This window comes from Garra rufa, chromosome 5 (assembly GCF_049309525.1).
Source record: "Garra rufa chromosome 5, GarRuf1.0, whole genome shotgun sequence".
NCBI lineage: Eukaryota > Metazoa > Chordata > Actinopteri > Cypriniformes > Cyprinidae > Garra > Garra rufa.
In genome coordinates, this window is record NC_133365.1 from 31,820,340 (window position 1) to 31,840,297 (window position 19,958).

At 36.8% G+C, this 19,958-nt stretch overlaps 3 protein-coding genes across 6 annotated transcripts; 2 read left to right on the plus strand and 1 right to left on the minus strand.

Moving 5' to 3' along the window:
* Positions 1-94: 94 nt before the first annotated feature.
* surf1 (SURF1 cytochrome c oxidase assembly factor) lies at positions 95-2,785 on the minus strand. Its single transcript, XM_073841212.1, has 9 exons — positions 2,646-2,785; positions 2,459-2,537; positions 1,779-1,906; positions 1,616-1,698; positions 1,341-1,532; positions 857-929; positions 580-742; positions 411-492; positions 95-264 (listed from the first exon to the last, which is right to left on the minus strand). The coding sequence occupies exons 1-9, from the start codon at positions 2,706-2,708 to the stop codon at positions 198-200; spliced, it is 930 nt and encodes a 309-aa protein (XP_073697313.1). The 5' UTR covers positions 2,709-2,785; the 3' UTR covers positions 95-197.
* A 51-nt stretch (positions 2,786-2,836) lies between these two features.
* On the plus strand, positions 2,837-7,750 carry surf6 (surfeit 6). Of its 2 annotated transcripts, XM_073841219.1 has the most exons (6): positions 2,837-3,032; positions 3,242-3,340; positions 3,470-3,667; positions 3,761-3,840; positions 4,356-4,400; positions 6,847-7,750. In XM_073841219.1, exons 2-6 carry the CDS (start codon positions 3,247-3,249, stop codon positions 7,567-7,569), a joined length of 1,140 nt encoding a protein of 379 aa, XP_073697320.1. In that variant the 5' UTR covers positions 2,837-3,032; positions 3,242-3,246; the 3' UTR covers positions 7,570-7,750. The 2 variants fall into 2 exon arrangements, with proteins under 2 accessions (XP_073697320.1, XP_073697321.1); XM_073841220.1 differs by lacking the exon at positions 4,356-4,400.
* A 1,099-nt stretch (positions 7,751-8,849) lies between these two features.
* On the plus strand, positions 8,850-17,569 carry kyat1 (kynurenine aminotransferase 1). Of its 3 annotated transcripts, none has more exons than XM_073839985.1 (14): positions 8,850-8,972; positions 9,212-9,317; positions 9,419-9,477; positions 11,705-11,852; positions 11,975-12,124; positions 12,240-12,326; positions 12,401-12,526; positions 14,242-14,362; positions 14,444-14,520; positions 15,001-15,090; positions 15,174-15,360; positions 16,501-16,577; positions 16,650-16,736; positions 16,883-17,569. In XM_073839985.1, the coding sequence occupies exons 2-14, from the start codon at positions 9,246-9,248 to the stop codon at positions 16,940-16,942; spliced, it is 1,341 nt and encodes a 446-aa protein (XP_073696086.1). In that variant the 5' UTR covers positions 8,850-8,972; positions 9,212-9,245; the 3' UTR covers positions 16,943-17,569. The 3 variants fall into 3 exon arrangements, with proteins under 3 accessions (XP_073696086.1, XP_073696084.1, XP_073696085.1); XM_073839983.1 differs by having other exon boundaries at positions 8,867-8,972; positions 9,209-9,317; XM_073839984.1 differs by lacking the exon at positions 8,850-8,972 and having other exon boundaries at positions 8,984-9,317.
* The last annotated feature ends 2,389 nt before the right edge of the window (positions 17,570-19,958 follow it).

A 19,958-nucleotide genomic window follows, 5' to 3' on the forward strand; every position in this document is an offset into this window, starting at 1 on the left:
CCTGACTAAGAACAATAACTCTAAAGGCTAGATTTCCTTTCACAAGTCTTTGCATCCAAGTAATGCATTAAAGTAATACACATTCACAAACTAATTACGGTTTTAGACAAATCCATGTTTTTATTAACATTAAAGTTCAACATAAGATCTTGATTATTCTAAAGCATATATTCCACTAGGGTGAAGTGCTCAATATCTCATAAAGCAATGCGCTTAATGAATTTTGCATACCACATGTAGGAGGTAGCAGCACACAATCCATACCTAGAAGAGAAGAATAACAAAGAACAGTTCACTTCATGCTCATCTTTGAGTTTACAATTAAATGGTCCATAAATTGTTTTAAGCAAGTTTTTCAATTCAATAGTAATGCAGGAATTGAAAAAAAAAAAACATAAAATTAAACAAACCATGTGATGACATATTGCATGTGTTCATTCCTCAAGGTCACTCTTGTCTGCCCTCCTATTGGCCCACCAGGTATTGTGCTGTCTGAATGGGGGGGACAAGATTTTCACACTCACCCACATTCATTTATACACCATATAGTCACCAAACAGTATTAAGAGCAGCTCTAACCAAGCACAGCATCAATGAAGATTTCCTCAGCACCGGTGATCTTCGCCATGGCCTCCAGGTCACGATAGTGCCACCTATTTGCCTCCACATTATTTTGAGGGATGAATGGTTTCCTCTGCTCAGTTAAACGCACCACACCAACCACGTCCACATCTTCAGTCACCTTTTAGAAAATATTTTTAACATTTATAAAGATTAAGAAATGTAATATGAAATGAATATAAGAAAACAAAAAATTCCTGGATTTGATTCAGAAGAGATTAAGAAACAGTATTACCTGTCCCTTTGTCCTGGTTTCTGGTCTGATCTTACTTTTTGGTACATAACCTCTGTTCACCAAGATAGTGATCCTAAAAAAAAAGACCAGAAAGTTTTTACACACCCACATCACAGTCCAAAGCAAGTGTATGTAATTAAAGTGATAGTTCACCCAAAAATGACATTTCTGTCATTAATTACTCACTCTCATGTGGTTACAAACCTGTAAGACCTTCATTTAGATTTTTTTTAATGAAATCTGAGAGCTTTCTGACCCTCCATAGACACTATATTTCTGGGCCTGGGAACATTTCAGTTGCATTGCTGTCTATGCAGGTTCAGAAAGCTCACGGATTTCAATAAAAAATATCTTAATTTGTGTTCTGAAGATGAATAAAGGTCTTGCTGGGTTTGGAATGACATGAGGGTGAGTAATTAATGACAGAATTTTCATTTTTGGGTGAACTATCTCTTTAAGTGGAATTCAAATAGTGTGTTTGTACCCCAGATCAGTACAGTAGAATGGTGTAATGACATTAGCTCCACTCTCCGCGCTGGAGGAAATTCTTCCTGCCTCCCGGGCCTCTCTCTCAGGGTCCACAGGGGAGCGGGGCAGGACGTACAGCTCTTTGGAGTGGTCAAAGCGCCCACGCACCTTTACTCGCCTGTACTCCAGCTGCTTAATTTCCATAGGCCTGCGTCACACACAAATTACATCACCATTTCATCAAAACGTGTGATCTTATAAACACTAGAGATTGTGGCACATGTGACTCACTCTACAGGCAGTGGGATAGGCTCTGAGGTCGTCAGGCTCTGAAGGTCACGGATCAGCTCCAACTTCCACTTTCTGCGTCTCACCTACAAAATCAAATAGAAGCTTTTTACAAAAAGCTAATTGCTGTTTTCGTTATGGTTTTTATCAGGTAACATGTCTGTACCTGCCATGTTCCAAGACAAAAGGTTGTGGCAGGTATCAACAAGAGAAACCACTTCAGGAAGGAGTCTTCTCCTTTTCCGGTTTCCGCAACAGTGGAACTCGACCGTTGACCAAACCTGGCTAGGTTACCTGTAGAAAATACATCTGAACACTTTAAAAGTCACATCAGGCCTCACTGCTCAAGCATAATGTCTGAAAGAAAGACATATATATTAGAAACTCACTCTAACATATTTTACACTACCATTAAAAAGTGTGGAGTAAGCATTTTTTTTTTCATTATTATTATTATTACAGAAATTAATCATTTTATTCAGCAAGGATGCAATAGATTGATCAAAAGTCACAATCTAACACTGATACGTTGATGATAATATCAAGAAATGTTTCTTGAGCACCAAAATAATTTCTGAAGGATCATGTGATACTATAAATCGGAAAAATGCCTGCTGAAAATTCATCTTTGATATCACAGATATACATTACATTAAAATTAAATACGTATCGAGTTATAAATACATTTTTTATTGTAGTAATATTCCTCTCTATTATTTTGATTAAACAAATGCAGCAACGGCGAGCATAAGAGACTTATTACCGACCTCAAAGTTTTGAACCGTAATGTGGTTAGTTTAGTCAACAATCAATAATACAGTAAGATAGCAAGCTAAACAGAATTACACCGGAGTACTGGAGCATCCTGACGTCTGAATAAACCCTGTCGTGTCACAAATAGGGTCCTCTTTGGTGAGATAAAAGTCTGAGAAAAGAACAAATGAACTTCACTTTAGCAGACAAGGATGAGTTTTTATTAAGCTTTATTTTAATGGCAAACCGATTTATGAGGGGGATATGAAACTCAACTTACACTGCCACGAATGATCTTAGATGTGCTGTTAGAGAACATCAGCATTAATCTGAAACTGCTCATGTTAGCTGAAATTGTTGTAACCTAAACAAGCAACTGTCAGGTCGACTACATAACAAGCCTAGCCTTCAAGCCTTGTGCTTTCGGGGGAATGTTTTCAATGTAACCATTTCCGGGGATTCCGAGCTATCGTGCGCATGCGCAAGGTCGTACACATGTGGGGCATGTTTCTGAATTTGTATTCAGTATTATATGTAAAGGGATATTGTATTTAGTGCATATTTCAAGACTGTTATCCGAATGAGTTTGTCATTTCTAAGGAGCTAAAAAAATCCCTTTATACCCTTCTCATCTGATGAAACGCATCACAGCCGTTTCACTGACGAGGTAAATATTCCGTAAAAGTCAAACGAATAAATGATACGTTTATTAAATGAATTAATTGACGTATTTGTTATTGTTATCATACAGTACTGCATAGCTTTCACAACTCTTCGACTTTGGTAAAATCGTTGGTAATATGTTGTTTTTAGCTGTTTAGTAATGACAAAAAATGCCTGTATGTATTCATTTGTTTGTGAATTTATTTATAATAGGAAACATGGCCAGCCTTGCTGCGAAGTATGATTACCTGGAGAAGTTGACCCGTAAAGTATGCGTGTCTCACAAACAGGAGCCAAAAAAAAGACCCTTTGGTAAAATTAATCGCATAATAATGAATTAGTGAATAATAAACAAACAGAACAAAGTCAGCAATTGAAGAAACACACACACAAAACTTTATTTAATTAGAATTAATTAAGTTTTATTCATTCCCCTTTTAGTTCCATTTCAAGGCAGTGGGGTAAATGATGGTGCTTCTCCAAAGAAGAAAAAGAAGAACAAGAAAAAGCCAACAAAACGAGATAACATGAGTGCGAACAACAATAAACCAGTCCCAAAGACCACAGAGCCAGCAGCACCTCCAGCTCAGAGAAAAACTGTCCAGAATGGGATTTTAGAGACACAGAAGAAGCCTGAGGGTAAAAAAGTAGTTTGTGAAGAGAGATTAGTAGTTCATTTAGTATGTTTTTAATCTAGTTGAATGTTAATGCATTTTTACTGATTCCTGTTAGGTGGAACATCGCAGGAGTTTAATGCTGTAGACATTCTTCGTCAGAGACTTCACCAGAAGATTGAGGAGTCTCGTGGGCAGGTACATGCTCAAGTTGAACTAAAATATTGAAATTGGCTAAAAGTTTTATCTTGATCAAAGGACTGTTAAATGTTTGAAGGGGAACCCTGAGTATTAAGGCTTAATATAACGTAAATGATGTCTCTTACTGAAATATATAGTAGAAAATCAATGACATTTTTGCCTTATTTACATACAGTGCCATCCACTAATATTGGCACCCTTGGTAAATATGAGCAAAGGTGGATGTGAAAATAAATCTGCATAATTTATCCTTTTGATCTTTCATTCAAAAAATTCACAAAATTTTAACCTGTCGTTGAAGTGAATCAATAGAACCTAGGGGTGAAATATCATTAGGAAATAAATGTTTTTCTTTAGTTCACGTTGGCCACTATTATTGGCACCCAATTATGGCAACGTCCTTTTCCCAAGATAACAGTTCTGAGTTTTCTCCAACAATGTCTAATGAGTTTGGAGAACACCTCACAAGAGATCAGAGGCCATTCCTTCAAACAGAATCTCTCTCTTCCCAGCTTCAAGTTGGTGGTGCTTCTCTTCAGTTTCTATACAGAGTTCAGGTAAGGGAACTGGGACGGCCATGGTAGAAGCTTCATTCTTTGCTCAGTGACACAATTTTTGTGTTGATTTTAATGTTTGTTTTGGGTCATCGTCCTGCTGGAAGATGCAACCATGGCCCATTATAAGATTTCTAACAGAGGCAGTCAGGTTTTGATTTTTTATCTGCTGGTATTTGATAGAATCCATGAAGCCATGTATCTAAACAAGATCTCCAGGACCTCCGGCAGAAAAATAGGTCCACAACATTAATGACCCAGCAGTATTTTTAACCGTGGGCATGGGGTTTTATCCCTGTCTGCACCAAAACCATCTGGAGGGTTAGCTGCCAAAAAGCTCATTTTTAGTTTCATCTGACCATAGAAGCCAGTCTTGTTTTAAGTTCCAATCATGTCTGATAAGTGAATATGTTGAAGTTTGTTTTTGGGGGAGCCAGGAGGACTTTTTCTTGAAACCCTCTGGAACAACATATGGTGATATAGGGGCTGTTTGATCATTTTATTTTAGGCTTTCTGACCCCAAGACTCAGCAATTCTCTGCAGTTCTCCAACTGTGATTCTTGGAGAGTCTTTGGCTACTCAAACTCTCCTCCTTATCATGCATTAGGATGATATAGACACACATCCTCTTATAGGCAGATTTGTAACATCTTTAGTTGATTGGAACTTCTTAATTATTGCCCTGATGGTGAGAATGGGGATTTTCAATTCTTTAGCTCTTTTCTTACAGCCACTTTCTATTTTGTGAAGCTCAACAAACTTGTTCTGCACATGTTCTGCACATCAGAACTACATTCTTTGGTTTGGAATTTGGCTTTTGTGTTCCTCTTATTTATAATCCTGTGGAACAGAAAGTCATGGCTGGACAATTTTATACTCCTAGCCACCCTGGTGTGCTACATTTTTTTTTAATATTAATGGGAATACACTTTAGAGATATTTTACTTAGACAAATTTTTTAGGGGTCCCAATAATTGTGGCCAACGTGAACTAGAGAAAAACATCTATTTCATAAAGAGACGCCCCCCCCCCCCCCCCCATTTTCCATCGTTTTACTTCAATGAAAGCTTAGAATTTTGTGAATTTTTCAAATGAAAGATCTAAAGGATAAACAATGCAGATTTATTTTCACAGTCACCTTTGCTCATATTTACTAAGGGTGCCAATATTAGTGGAGGGCACTGTACATATAAATATTACATATATACATTTTGGACAATGAGGGCAATTATTTTGATTGGGTAGAATGGTTGCGTACTGTAAGCTACTGGGACTGAGCTACGCTATTTTTACTGCATCACAACTCGGAAAATAAAATAGTGATACGATGACCACAGCTACTGAAAGAGCTTACAAGTGGCAATGGATGTAAGCGCAGGCTTAAACCAAATGCCGTACCAATTGATTTTCCCCACAAAAAGTCTAAACGCACCCAGTTATCGAGTGAAATCCGCCGTGAGAAACTCCTTAAGCGGCTGTGGCGTCATGACAAGTGTCCACATGTTTAAATCCTGCCAGGATGGCATCTAATGTTTCTTGTCTTTGCCATTTATAAGCTCATTCAGTATCTGCAGTCTACTAAAAGCCTCAAAGGCATGAGGGCTAAAGTGGAGAAAACAAAGATGTGGATCTTTAGGAAGTTTCTTTCATCCACAGACATCTTCCCATTCTTCTCTCTTCTTCTTATTGCTAAGAAAGCAGTGAAGACTTGGCATTGCTTCTGTTGTTCCTTTTGACTAAAAATTACAACCAAAAGCTGCACAATGTGGTATCGTATCTGTGTTTTATTTCCCCGGTTGCTTATTCTGAGTTGTGTTGCGGTAAAAATAGCAACAGATAGTGCCAGTAGCACACAAAGTGCAACCGTTCTACATAATCAAAATAATGGCACCCACCCTAGTCCAAAATATGTATAAAACGATGTGGATTTTTAAATAACGTGCATCTTTCTTAGGTTTTCTACTACATATTTTAGTAAGAGACATCATTTAAGTTATATTAAGCCATACGAGTCTTAATACTGAGGGTTTCCATTAATGTGATTATGCTGAATCACCTTACTTCACTTTGCTTCATATAATGCTTTTAATTTATCTTGATTTTGCAGCAAATCAGTCATAATTGAGCTTTTACAAGTAATAAACCCATTGACTTCCAAATAAATTTTCCATACTATGGAAGTCAGTAAATGCCAACAACAGTTTGGTTGCCCTCATTCTGCAAAATATCTTATAATAATGAAACCTATACAGGTTGAGGGCGAGTAAATGATGACAGAGTTTTCTTTTTTTGGGTGAACTATCCCTTTAAAAATGCCATGTTTAATTGTATGGGTCAGAGAATCTGTTATAACTGAAGAAAAAAAAACAAGCTAAATTAAAAGTATTAAATGAAAAAAAAAAAAACTTAAGAGGTTTTAAGCTAAGGCTTTATGTCTGCTTTTTTCCAGGGCCCTCCTAAAGATCCATCCTCTGAGGAGGTAAAGAAGAAACGAGAGAAACGAAAACAAGAAAGGGAGCGTCGGAAAAGGAAAAGGAAAGAGTTTCGAATAAAAAAGTTAGCAGATGCTGCAGATGCTGCAGTTTTGCAGGCAGGAGAAGAGGACAAAGAGACAGAAAAGCCCCAACTGCAAGCTGCCTCTTCGTCAAGCACGCCTGCCAAAAAGGAGCAGAGCTTCATAGTCTTCAACAAGATGGAGGTTGGAGAAGACTATGTGGACAAAGGAACAAAGCTGGTGGAGAAAAAAAAGAAAAGGAAAGTAAAAGGAATGCTGACTCCGCTCACTGGCAAGAACTACAAGCAGCTTTTAACACGCATTGAGGCGAGGAAAGCACACCTGGAGGAGCTCAGAGAGAAGGACGAAAGGAAAGCAGAAAAAGAGGAAGAGAAGATGAGGTGGTCCAATGTTCTCTACAAAGCTGAAGGCATGAAAATCAAAGACAACGAGGAACTCTTACGTGTATCATTGAAGAAGAAGGAGAAAAGGAAGGCTCAGCAAAAAAAGAAGTGGGAGCAGAGGAGCCAGCATGTCGTGGAGAAGATGCAGAAGAGGCAAGACAAGCGGAGAGTGAATATTAAGAAACGCAAGGATGCCAAGTTGGAGAAACGCAAGCAGAAGGCAAGGAAAAAGGGTCGTGTGCTGCCTGGGGATCTCAAGAAGGCCAGCTTATAGATAAAAGAGAGAGGATAAAAAGTAGTGAGGATTTGAGGGTAATGCTCTTTTAGAAAAAAGACTTTGCCTTGTGTTTAGGACTGAAAGATACTGAAACTATTTTCACACAGTTTTATTGTGAAGAAATGTCTTCTGTTGTCTTTTAAGGTGTCAACTTTATAAAGAGCATATTTTGTGTCCATATTTTGTGTTTTTCTTATTCCGCCAAGACATTCATCTACATTTACCACATTAATGTTGCATTTAGCTGACACTTTTATTCAAAGTGACTTACCATAGATACATAAGCAATTTGTCTCATAACCAACCATATTCATGGTGTACAAGTTACACTACCATTTTTAATGTTGTAAAGATTTTTAAGGTTTCTTCTGCTCACCAAGCCTGCATTTATTTGATCCAAAGTACAGCAAAAAAAGTAAAAAGTTGAAATATTTTTACTATTTAAAATAACTGTTTTCTATTTGAATATATTTCAAAATGTTATTTATTTCTGTGATTTCAAAGCTGAATTTTCCAGTCACAATCATTTTAATATTCTGATTTGCTGCTCAAAAACTTCATTATTATGTTGAAAACAGCTGAGTAGAATTTTTTTCGGATTTCTTTGATGAATAGAAAGCTCAGAGGAACAGCATTTATCTGAAACGGAAATCTTTTGTAACGTAAGTGTATTTATCATCACTTTTGAAACAATTTAAAGCATCCTTGCAAAAGTATTAATTTCTATCATTTTTCTATAATTTCCAAGCTTTTGAATGGTATGTCGTAATGTTACAAAAGCTTTTTATTTCAGATAAATGCTGATCTTTAGATCTTTTTATTCATTAAAGAATCCCGAATAAAATGTACTCAAATGTTTTAAATATTGATAATAATAATAATAATAATAATAAATGTTTCTTGAACAGCAAATCAGCATATTAGAATGATTTCTGAAGTATCATGTGACACTGAAGACTGGAGTAATGATGTTGAAAGTTTAGCTTTGATCACAGGAATAAATTCCATTTTTAAATATATATATATATATATATATATATATATATATATATATATATAATAGAAACCATTTATTTTAAATAGTAAAAATATTTTAAAATTTGACTGTTTTTGCTGTACTTTGGATCAGGTCAGGAAACAAAAGATCTTTCCCTTTTTGTCCATTCTGTGTGTTTAAAATTGTACAATAAGAATTCTCATTACAAATTACAGCATGTAAATATTGTCAATGTTAATGTTAGCACTCACTGGCCCCGCCCACAGCGGAAGTAGTCTTACAAAAACAAACGGTACCGCTGAGGAGCTCTGCTCGCAGTTTCATTGGCTCAGACTGAGGAAAACGCTTGAAGAGTCAATGTGACGTCTTGGGAATGTGACTCTGGATAAAGTAAATGAGCAAGGTCTGGTGCAAAACACAAAGTTCTGTGTATTCGTTTTTTTAATTACATTTAAATCGATATTTACCACAATATTTTGATGCTTCGTTTGTCTCTTGAATCTTTAAATCCCAAGGACAAGACAAGCTGTCACTAAGTTATTGCCTGCACGGCATTTAAAGGTTGACACTTAAAATGCCAGAGATTTGTAATCTTATTTCTAATCTCTTACTATGTGTGTTACTGATTTACTGCTTTAGCAGAAAGACTGCAATAAAGGTGTTTTGAAACACTGGCATGTGGAGAAGAGCGGCGGTAAATGGACCTTCGCTGTCAATAAGTTTAGTAAACGCAGGTTTTCATAATAAGGTATGAGACATTTCATACTCGATCTCTACACTTATGCATGATCAAGCTGTGGTTTAGTCATTTAAAATAATTTTATTTTATTGTATGTTTTTCTTACGCAGGCCAATATGTCTCGTAAATTGCACGCGAGAAGGCTTGAAGGAATTGACAAGAATATATGGTAATTGAGTTTCATGGCGTATAAATAAAGTGAAAGTATTAATAGGTACTGTAGCAATTTAGTGTTGTACATCCGGCTTATTATACAATACCTACCAAAGAGGTAAATACATGAATGTAAAATATTGAGTTATTTTATTAAATTATTAGAATGGCTAAGATTTTTTTTATATAATTTTTTGGTCGTTTGTTTGTATATTATTATTATGCAACCAATGTAATCTCCTCCCTGGCGAAAAAAACAGCTAAAACCAGCCTAGGCTGGTTGGCTGGTTTTAGCTGGTCATAGCTGGAAGGCAGGCTGGTTTTAGAGGGGTTTTGGCCACTTTTCCAGCCTGGCCAGGCTGGTCTTAGCTGGTCAGGCTGGGAAACCACCAGCTAAAACCAGCCTGACCAGCCTGGCCAGGCTGGGAGACCAGCTAAAACCAGCTACTTCTAGCTTAAACCAGCTAAGACCAGCCAACCAGCCTAGGCTGGTATTAGCTGTTTTTTTTTTCAGCAGCTAACGTATTTAGCTATAAATGTCTTCCTCTAGTTTAAGTTCTCTTTCATCATTTTGTTTTTGCGTTTTTTAATTTCGTTTTATTGCTTTAGCTACTAAAGCTTTTTCTGCTTGCTTGTATGAAAAATGAGTACTGTCCTCCATTTTTAAAATCGGTAGTCGCAATAACAGTTTTGAGTCGCAAGATGGCGCCAATTAGCTATCTTCCATTCAATTCCACTCTTCTATTCTGCTATTCAAAGTGAAATATTTTAAGCCTTTATTTGTTTCAATTTTAATGATTATGGATTAAAGATTTTTAAAAAATCTGTATTTCACAAAATTAGAATATCATGACAAAGTTCAACATTGTAGGCTCCATGATGTGTCCCAATCTAGTCAGCGAATTAACGCAAAACTCCTGCAAAGGTTTCCTCAGCATTAAAATTGTCTCAGTCTGGCTTTAGTAGGCTTCAGAATCATGGGAAAGACTGCTGACGTGACGGTTGTGCAGAAGACCATCATTGACACCCTCTATAAGGAGGAAAAGTCTCAAACAGCAATTGCAAAAGAAGCTTGATGCTCACAGAGCGCAGTATCGAAGTATATTAACATTGTTAAGAGGAAGGGAAAAGGGTGCACAAGTGACAGGGATGACCGTAGCCTTGAGAGGATTGTCAATCAAGGGCGGTTCAGAAACCTGGGGGAGCTTCATAAGGAGTGGACTGTGGACTGAGTGGACTGAGGCTGGTGTCAGTGCATCAAGAACCACCACATACAGACGTCTGCATGACAAATGATTTACATTTCCTTTGGAAATCAAGGTCCCAGAGTCTGGAGGAAGACCGGAGAGGCACAAAAGTCAAGCTGCTTAAAGTCCAGTGTGAAGTTTCCACAGTCAGTGATGTTTGGGGAGCCATGTCATCTGCTGGTGTGGGTCCATTGTCTTTTATCAAGTCCACAGTCACCGCAGCTGTCTGCCAGGATATTTTAGTGCACTTCATGCTTCCTGCTGCCGACAAGCTTTTTGGAGATGATGATTTTATTTTCCAGCAGAATTTGGCACCTGCCCAAAAAAGCAAAACTACCAGTACCTGGTTATTAGCCATGGAATAACTGAACTTGATTGGCCGGCAAACTCGCCTGACTTAAACCCTATTGAAAATCTAAGGGGTATTATCCAAAGGAAGATAAGGGAACAGAGACCCCGAAATGCAGACGAGCTGAAGGCCAATATCAAAGCAACTTGGACTACCATAACACCTCAACTGTGTCAAAGGCTGATCGCCTCCATGCCACGCAGCCTTGATACTGTGATTAGGAGGCCCAAGAAAGTACTGAGGACATAATACAGTACATTAACACACTTTTCAGAAGGCCAACATGTGTTTAAGATCCTTTTTTATTGGTCACATGAAATATTCTAATTTTGTAAACAAATTCTGGATTTGTTTTTGTTTTTTTGTTTGTTTGTTTTTGTCTTTAATCCATAATCATCAAAATTGAAACAAATACAGGCTTGAAATATTTCACTTTGTGTGTAGTGAACTAATATAACATGCAAGTTTCACTTTTTGACACAATTAAAATAAACGGACTTCCCCTCGATATTCTAACTTTATGGCACATACCTGAACAGCGAAATTAGATTTACCTGAAGAATATCTTACTACTCCCACACATTTAAGTAAATTAACCTTTTTTTGCTCATTTTAGTGTTTATTCATTTTGTGTGTGTCATCTGTAGGGTGGAATTCACTCAGCTGGCTGCTGACTATAAGGCTGTGAACCTGGGTCAGGGGTTCCCTGATTTCTCCCCTCCTAGTTTCATTCGGGAGGCCTTCTGCAATGCTCTGAATGGAAGCTTCTCCATGCACCAGTACACGCGTGCTTTCGTAAGTCATTAAATAGTCTTTTGCTCACTTTCAATTTGCAGTTTGTTTAGTAAATGTGCAACCACTGCATAATATAACAAGTACCTATATCAGTAAAGCTTTGCTAATATGCGATCATACAGGGCCACCCAAATCTTGTGAAGATCCTTGCCAAGTTCTTCAGTAGGATTGTTGGCCAGGAAATAGACCCAATGGAGGATGTCTTAATTTCTGTAGGAGCATATCAAGCGCTTTTCTGCGCCTTCCAGGCACTTATTGATGAGGGTGATGAGGTAAAGTTACTTCATTAAGACAGCATTTGCATTCAGAACATTAAATTGTTAGTAGAAAATAAAAAAGTCACTCAATATGTGGTATCAGATGCCCCTTTTTCTTTTTTCGGTGCAGGTGATTATTGTGGAGCCATTCTTTGACTGTTATCAGCCAATGGTAATGATGGCAGGAGGAACAGCTATATATGTGCCCCTTAAACCAGTATGTATCACGTGACAATTTGAGATTCGAGATTAAAATGTTTCTTTTGACTAATATTAGCTGTGTATTGACAGAGGGAAGGCTGTGGTCCCGTTCTGTCCAGTGCTGACTGGGTGTTGTCTCCTGAGGAATTGGCGAGTAAATTTAGTCCTCGTACCAAAGCCATTGTCATTAACACTCCCAATAACCCTCTTGGCAAGGTAAGTCAGTCACCAAAATATTTTGAGTGTATTTCACGAACACTGTCAATAAATGGCTGGGTCATATTTCATGCCAAATCTAAATAATTTAATAAAATAGTAATAAAATCGACTGTTTGCAAATAAATTACGTCTTTTTAAATACTATTTCGATTTTTTCATCCTGACAATATATATTATTTACATGATAAATTAAGCCCTTATTAGTAATCAGTAATGGAAAAAAATACTATTAATTAAAAACATCTTTGTATCTGGATAGGCAGGTGTTACAGTAATGAGAATGCAATTCTCTGTCCCTAGCCTTTACAGAAATATTACTCTTGAAAAACACTTCAGGGTTACAATTTCTTTAAATCTCAAAATGAAATGGTGTGTTATGAACAATTACACCTTCTTGAGCCATCAACATTTTTTATTAATTATATCGAATTCCAAGCACCACAAAACTGCTCGGGCCCGCAGCCATGTACACAGGGAAAGTGCTTTATTTTGAAGTCAAAAACAGGTTTTTCTACCATTTAAAATACAATAATGTATTCTTAACTATCAAATATATAATATAAATGGCATTAAAAAACAAAAAGCTCATAGCAAAAGATATGATAAAATATATAATGAAAATAGTGGTACACTGGAGTTGTGTCACTGCTGTTACCGTTTACCAAAAAATCTTTTATTTTAAAATAAAAATCACACTGATGATATTACTTGACCTCCTTCTTCCTATTTTCTGAAGATCTATGAAGAAAGGCCAATGATAAGCCCACTGTAACTTTTTAGTGATCAGAAATGTTCTCATTTATCTCATGATTTTAGTTGAGGTCACTGGTGTGACCTACTTTATTGTTAGGGAATTGTAAAAAAAAAACTAGAATACAAATGGATTAAACCTAATTTAGTGAGTATACCATGATTGACAACATGTGGTTTGATACCTTGCAGCAGCCATTATGTAAAATTCATTTTTCATGAAAATTGTTACTGGTCACTGGTGATTCATTGTGTCACTGGTGTTACTGTGTTTTGTCACATAAAATAAATAAAACGTAATCTTTTTATTTCTTGCATTATGTCTACTTGTGCTGAAACAAGAAATCTAGAAATAATATTTCATTAAAAAAAGTCATTATTGCCAAAGAATAAGATAAAAGGAACAGAAGTGAACAGTTAATATAATAATGTGGTCTAAGTTTAAATGTTAGAAAAAGAAATACATTTTAAGCCATATCAAAAGTAGACATTTCTGTAGAATGACCCCAAGTCTGCATTTATTTGATCAAAAATACAGTAAAAGCAGTAATATTGTGACATATTATTTCAATTTAAAATAACTCTTTTCTATTTTTAATATAATAAGAATAATTCATTTCTGTGATAGCAATGCTGAATTTTTCTTTACCACAGTCTTCAGTGTCTTATTATTATTAATAATAAATGTTGTAAACAGTTCTGCTTATTATTTTCATGCATTTTCCTGATAGCATTTGTTTTAAATGTAATCTGTTGATCAATTTAATGCACTGTTGCTAAATAAAAGTATTCATTTCTTCAAAAAAATCTTACTGACCACAAATCTTTGAATGGAAAGTAATTAATATAAAAATGTAAACTCAAACTGAGCTGAAATTGAGTTTTTCAGCTTAGTAGGTACAATTTGTACCACAGAGACATTTATGTTCAGACTAACCCTAACTGTGATTTTTTTTTTGCAGGTCTATCAGCGGGAGGAACTTCAGATAATTGCTGACTTGTGCGTTAAACATGATGTTATTTGCATCAGCGACGAGGTGTATGAGTGGCTCACATACGATGGAACAAAACATGTGAAAATCGGTAAGAGCAGAACTGGCAGGTAATGCAATTAGCCACAATTTTGTGGACTTTTAAATTAGCACAACTTTTTTTTTTTAACAGCCAGTCTGCCAGGTATGTGGGAACGCACTGTCACCATTGGGAGTGCAGGCAAAACTTTTAGTGCCACAGGATGGAAGGTGAGCTGGTCAAATTTAACAGGATTTAGGGCCAGATTCAATAAATGGCAAATTAACATTAGAGTGCAATTCCATAAAAGCGCAGATGGGAGGGGAAAATTCTGTGTGTGATTTACTGTCAATGCACACATAACATAACACTCATTCCATAATGACCAGCGCAATCTACCAAGAGCAGCACAAATTATGCCTGCTTTAAAAGGTGCTTTTTTTGGTGTTAAATAATGGTGTAAAAAATTCCAGCAATTTGACGAGCACAAATTTTAGTAAATCACGTTGCGTGATTCATTTTAATACTCTCCTCCCATCAATTTTGTGTCGGAAAGATAAACTACTACAAATGCATATTCAATAAGATCAGGCGCAAAAATAACCGTGTCCAAGCTTTTTCAGCGCTAATTCTAATTCTCAGCTGCACGTCTTTAGTAAATCCTGACAGTACTATTTTAATGCCATAATAACTCTATTCTTTTAATGTAGGTGGGTTGGGCAATAGGATCAGGCCATATCCTGAAGCACTTAAAAACCGTCCATCAGAACTCAGTGTATCACTGTGCCACAGCTGCCCAGGTAAAACAATGCCCCTTTGTTTTAGGGGTAAAGTGTGTGTCATTTTTTTCAGTAGGCTGACATTGTCTAATGTTGTTTTTAAGGAGGCTGTAGCAGTAGGTTTTCAAAGGGAATATGATGTTTTTGGAACAGAGGAAAGTTATTTCCAGCAGTTACCCAAACTTCTTCATGAAAAGCGACTGAGGCTGGCAGATTGTCTGAAGAGTGTTGGCCTAAAACCTATACTACCCCAGGGAGGGTACTTCATGATCGCAGATATCTCAAATCTTAGTAAGTAACAGAGAAAAAACATAGAGCAAAATATTAGATGTATGTATTATACAAATATATATATAGTTTTTATCTGAGATTTCCTGAGATGAGGTGCTTTTATGTTTTTGTTTTCAAAATGTTCCTCTAGAGTTTGGTAATTATTCTCTCCTTTTATAGTAATAAACTGATCATTTCCTGTTGCCATACTTTTTTCCATGTTTAATGGATAAAGATATTTAAAAATAATTTTATAGAGTTTGCACCTATTATATACACTACCAGTCAAAAGTTTTTGAACAGTAGGATTTCTAATGTTTTTTTTAAAGACGTCTCTTCTGCTCACCAAGCCTGCATTTATTTTTTTCCAAAGAACAGCGAAAACAGTCAAATTTTGAAATATTTTAACTACTTAAATAACTGTTTTCTATTTGAATATGTTTTTTAAAATGTAATTTATTTCTGTGATCAAAGCTAAATTTACTCCAGTCTTCAGTGTCACACAATCCTTCAGAATAAATCAATATTTAAAAGGGTTCCAAAGAAAGATCCAAAGATCAGCCTTTATCTAAAATAAAAAGCTTTTGAATTATTATACACTATACCATTCAAAAGCTTGGAGTCAGGAGTTGTTTCATCAAAGAAACCTGAAAAAAAATCTACTCTGTAAACTTCTACGCTGTTTCAACATAATAATAATTGTTTTGTAAGCAGCAAATCAGAATATTAGAATGATTGCTAAAGGATCGTGTGACTGGAGTAATGATGCTAAAAATTCAGCTTAAATCACAGGAATAAATTATATATTTAAATAGAAAAATAGTATAAATATTTTAAAATTTTACTGTTTTTGCTGTACTTTGGATCCAGTAAATGCGCACTTGGTGAGCAGAAGAGACTTCTTTAAAAAACGTTAAAAATTCTTACTGTTTAAAAACTTTTGACTGGTAGTGTATATTATAGAATATTTATAGAATTTAAGATTGTAATAATTTCCGGGAAAAGTTTAAAACACCCTGATATTTTCCAGTTTTTCCATGAGTAAGGGAATCTACATAATATGAGAAATCATAGTACACAAAGGCTACACTCTGTAATGATTATTTCAAAATAAAGTTTGTTTTTAATGCTGCTTCTCATTTTTAAATGTTTTTCTTTAAGATGTTGACCTTACTGAGCCCAGTATTATAGATGAACCATATGACTACAGATTTGTGAAATGGCTAATAAAAGAAAAGGTAAGCTAAAACATCTTTTCATATAGCGACATCTGTGAGCAAAATACGTTAAAGTTCTTCACTTCTGAATAGGGACTGGCCACTATCCCTGTGTCTGCATTCTACAGCCCTGAACACAGAGGCGAATTCCAGAAATACATCCGATTCTGCTTCGTTAAGGTATTTTTTTACCACAAATGCAGAACATAAAATTTAAACAGTTTTATCTATTTATTTGTTGCTAAAAGTGATTGCTATTGTGATCTGGTCACCTTGTTCAAATGTTGTTTATATAATTGAATTCATATTTTTGTCAATATGAATAGGAAGACTCAACCCTGCAAGCAGGAGAGGACATCCTGAGGCAGTGGAGTAACAGCAAATGAAAATTCTAAATTCTGACAGTACAGACTGACAAATCTAAAAGCAAAAGATCTTATAGGATAAGAACTCTAATTTTGTAGGTTTAAGGTTTGTAGCGGTTTGGGATAAAAATTGTTATTAAAAAGAAAAGTGTTTGTTGCACAAGCAGTTGGTGGTAATTGCATCATGAAGCAATCAAAATCAGTATCATTTTACGCTAAAAACATATTAGTGGGTGGAATTGTTTTGGTCGGTTAGGCATTATTGATTTTTGAATGTCATGTTGTCTTTTTTTCATTGTATTGCCACATTTTCTTCCTCTCTAGATTATACCTTGAACTGCATTACAGACTGTTATAACTGGTTTCACTCCAAGTTACGAATTACACATTAATAGATTTCACTTCGTGTTAAACTGTTTCATTAACTTGTGCTAGGTACATATTATGTTCAGCCACTTCCATCTTAAAATATTGCAAACTTCTTTGTACATCTGCAAGTAAATCTAAAGGAACATTTTTTGTGGTACCAATTACATAAGTTCTTTGACACACTTCTGCAGGAGAAAGCAATAATGTGTCATTGTCACACACTGGTTTGTTGAAATTATTGATTGCAGCATAAATAGTAATAAAACAAATCTGAACTGATACTCTTCTGTGGTTATTTTTTTATTTTTATAGCACATTTACTGCTAGCATATAAATAATAATGCAAAAATGTAATTTCCATCAATATTGCCAAATCCACTTCAACCTAAGGAAACAGGAAGTCATAGTGAGGAAATGGTAATTCCTTTTTCTTTGAAAAACACATTAGGCCCTTTCTGTTAAATAGAAATTTAGGTGTCAAACCTATTTTCCGCAATGATCAACAAACAAGACATTTTCAGCTGTAACTTTCTGATTTAACCAAATCGAAGAAATTGTGCCATATTGTATTTAGCATATACTCATATTGTTTTGTTTGTTTATTTATTTATTTATTTATTTATTTTAAAACCAGTGGGATTAAGGATGGAGTATGGATTAGGCAATCAGGTAATTGGTTTGTTGAGAGCAGTATTAATTTGTCAGGGAGTCGGAATTCAGCATCACACTTGCCACGAGTTCCAGCTCCATTACGTTGGAAAGAGAGTAACAACGGTTAATCTGAAAATACTAATTCACGTATATGAGGCAAAAATAGCTAGTATTGTAAAAATTAATGGGTAAATCAACAGACATCCCACCCTGCAAAAACGAGAAGTCAGGCTTGTTAAGGAAGCGTGAAAGTCAATGTTGTGTAAAAGAAAGATTCAGAGGAACTAGCATTCGGTGCCGCTTTGTAAAAGACCACTGGGTTTGCCCAAAAATAAATAAATATATAGGATTGTTTTTAACCCAGTGTTTTTAGAGTGTATTGTCAGGAGGCGCAGGCTAATTTTGTGTTTCCTGTAAATTCACTTTTGACTCTTAAAGTGACAGCACCCCTTCCTTAAAGGAATAGTTCACCCAAAAATCTAAATTCTGTCATTAATTACTTACTGTCATGTCGTTCCAAACCTGTAAGACCTTCGTTTATCTTCACAAATTAAGGGGGTCATTGGCTGCAAAACTCACTTACACGTGTTGTTTGAACATTAATGTGTGTTGCCAGTTTGTGTACACAACCACCCTACAATGATAAAAATCCACCCAGTGGTATTTTTTTAATCTTTAATATCCCCTTTTTAAAATCAGCTCATTCTCAGCTTCTTGTCGGTGTGAAGGCACAGTGACAGAGGCCTCTCCCACGATAGTTGATTGACATGAGCGCCTTACCTTAGACCCGCCCTCACCGAGCTGAAACAGTCTGACTCCGATCGCCATTGTGTGACTCAGGTGCAGTGGAAGACAAGAATGTCTAAGATTGAGCGATTGAGGTGTTCTGTTGTTTGTATGTAATAATGAATATAGCAGTAGTCATTTACTCCCGACATCTGAGCCGCTGAAGATGCAGAGGATAATGTTACTTTCATTTTTAAAACGAAAGCGCAGATCCCGATCTACCATAGATCTACATAAGTGACTTTGTTTGTGTGAATCGTTTCGTGATGCAGCTTCACTCACAGCAGAAGTGAGTATAAGGGTTTTTTAATGCATCTTTTGTCACGGTACACAGATCAGCTGTGTTCTCAGGTCTCGTGATCTGTGTTTTGTTGTGTTGTACGTCATGCTCACTCATCAGCTGCCAATCAGTCCCGCACCAGGTGCCGCTCATCATCTCACTCTACTTACACTCACCGCTGTCTCTCTTCCTCTGTCAGATGATTGTTTCCCGGACCTTTGCTGTGTGTGTCTTTGTGAGTTCGAGTTGGAGTCTTCGTTGGATGTCGTTTGTGTCTTCGTGTACTTCTCTGTCTGGATTATTCACCACGCATCCCCAGGACTCACCCGCTCAGGACTTCACTGCTCATCACGTCACGACCATCTAGCCCCTGCCTCGCCCATCCGAGAGATCGCACTTCACCTGTTGTCTGTATCATTCACGTTTGTTTATTAAATCTTCATTCATCTGCATTTGCTTCCTCATCTTTTCCCGCACGTCACAGAATCATCTGACCACATGGAAGCAGCAGGATCCCCTCAACCCACCACGGCGGATTTCATGCAAGCATGTATCTCTCGGATGGACAGCCAGGAACAGACTATGGGTCAGGCGATCCGTAGTCTCGCGGGGCAGGTGTCCGAGCTCGCTCAGCGAATCCAACACATGCAACTTCCCGCTGCGCCACCCACACCGCCCACGTCATCTACTTCCCCACCACCATCCAGCGCTTCAACGTCATCCGAGCCCCGCCTTCCCACCCCAGAACTCTACAACGGTGAGCCGAACTTCTGCCGAGCTTTCCTCACTAGATGTTCCATGCACTTTGCTCTGCAACCCCGTACATTCGCTAGTGAGGAAAGCAAGGTAGCGTTCGTGCTCACCCTGCTGTCGGGGAGGGCGGCACTGTGGGGAACGGCGGTGTGGGAAAATCAAGATCCCTGTGTTGCCTCGTTCGTTACACTCTCCGCT

What these genes read in the sequence shown, in the direction of transcription:
- surf6 (XM_073841219.1), top strand. Translation starts at nt 3,247, where the DNA reads ATGGCCAGCCTTGCTGCGAAGTATGATTACCTGGAGAAGTTGACCCGT. An exon ending in TTGAGGAGTCTCGTGGGCAG is followed by an intron (nt 3,841 to 4,355) that starts GTACATGCTCAA and finishes CTCTCTTCCCAG; the next exon opens with CTTCAAGTTGGTGGTGCTTC. An exon ending in AGTTTCTATACAGAGTTCAG is followed by an intron (nt 4,401 to 6,846) that starts GTAAGGGAACTG and finishes GCTTTTTTCCAG; the next exon opens with GGCCCTCCTAAAGATCCATC.
- surf1 (XM_073841212.1), bottom strand. Translation starts at nt 2,708, where the DNA reads ATGAGCAGTTTCAGATTAATGCTGATGTTCTCTAACAGCACATCTAAG. An exon ending in GGATGCTCCAGTACTCCGGT is followed by an intron (nt 1,907 to 2,458) that starts GTAATTCTGTTT and finishes TATTTTCTACAG; the next exon opens with GTAACCTAGCCAGGTTTGGT. An exon ending in CCTATCCCACTGCCTGTAGA is followed by an intron (nt 1,533 to 1,615) that starts GTGAGTCACATG and finishes TGTGTGACGCAG; the next exon opens with GCCTATGGAAATTAAGCAGC.
- kyat1 (XM_073839985.1), top strand. Translation starts at nt 9,246, where the DNA reads ATGTGGAGAAGAGCGGCGGTAAATGGACCTTCGCTGTCAATAAGTTTA. An exon ending in TTAGTGCCACAGGATGGAAG is followed by an intron (nt 14,521 to 15,000) that starts GTGAGCTGGTCA and finishes CTTTTAATGTAG; the next exon opens with GTGGGTTGGGCAATAGGATC. An exon ending in CGCAGATATCTCAAATCTTA is followed by an intron (nt 15,361 to 16,500) that starts GTAAGTAACAGA and finishes TTTTTCTTTAAG; the next exon opens with ATGTTGACCTTACTGAGCCC.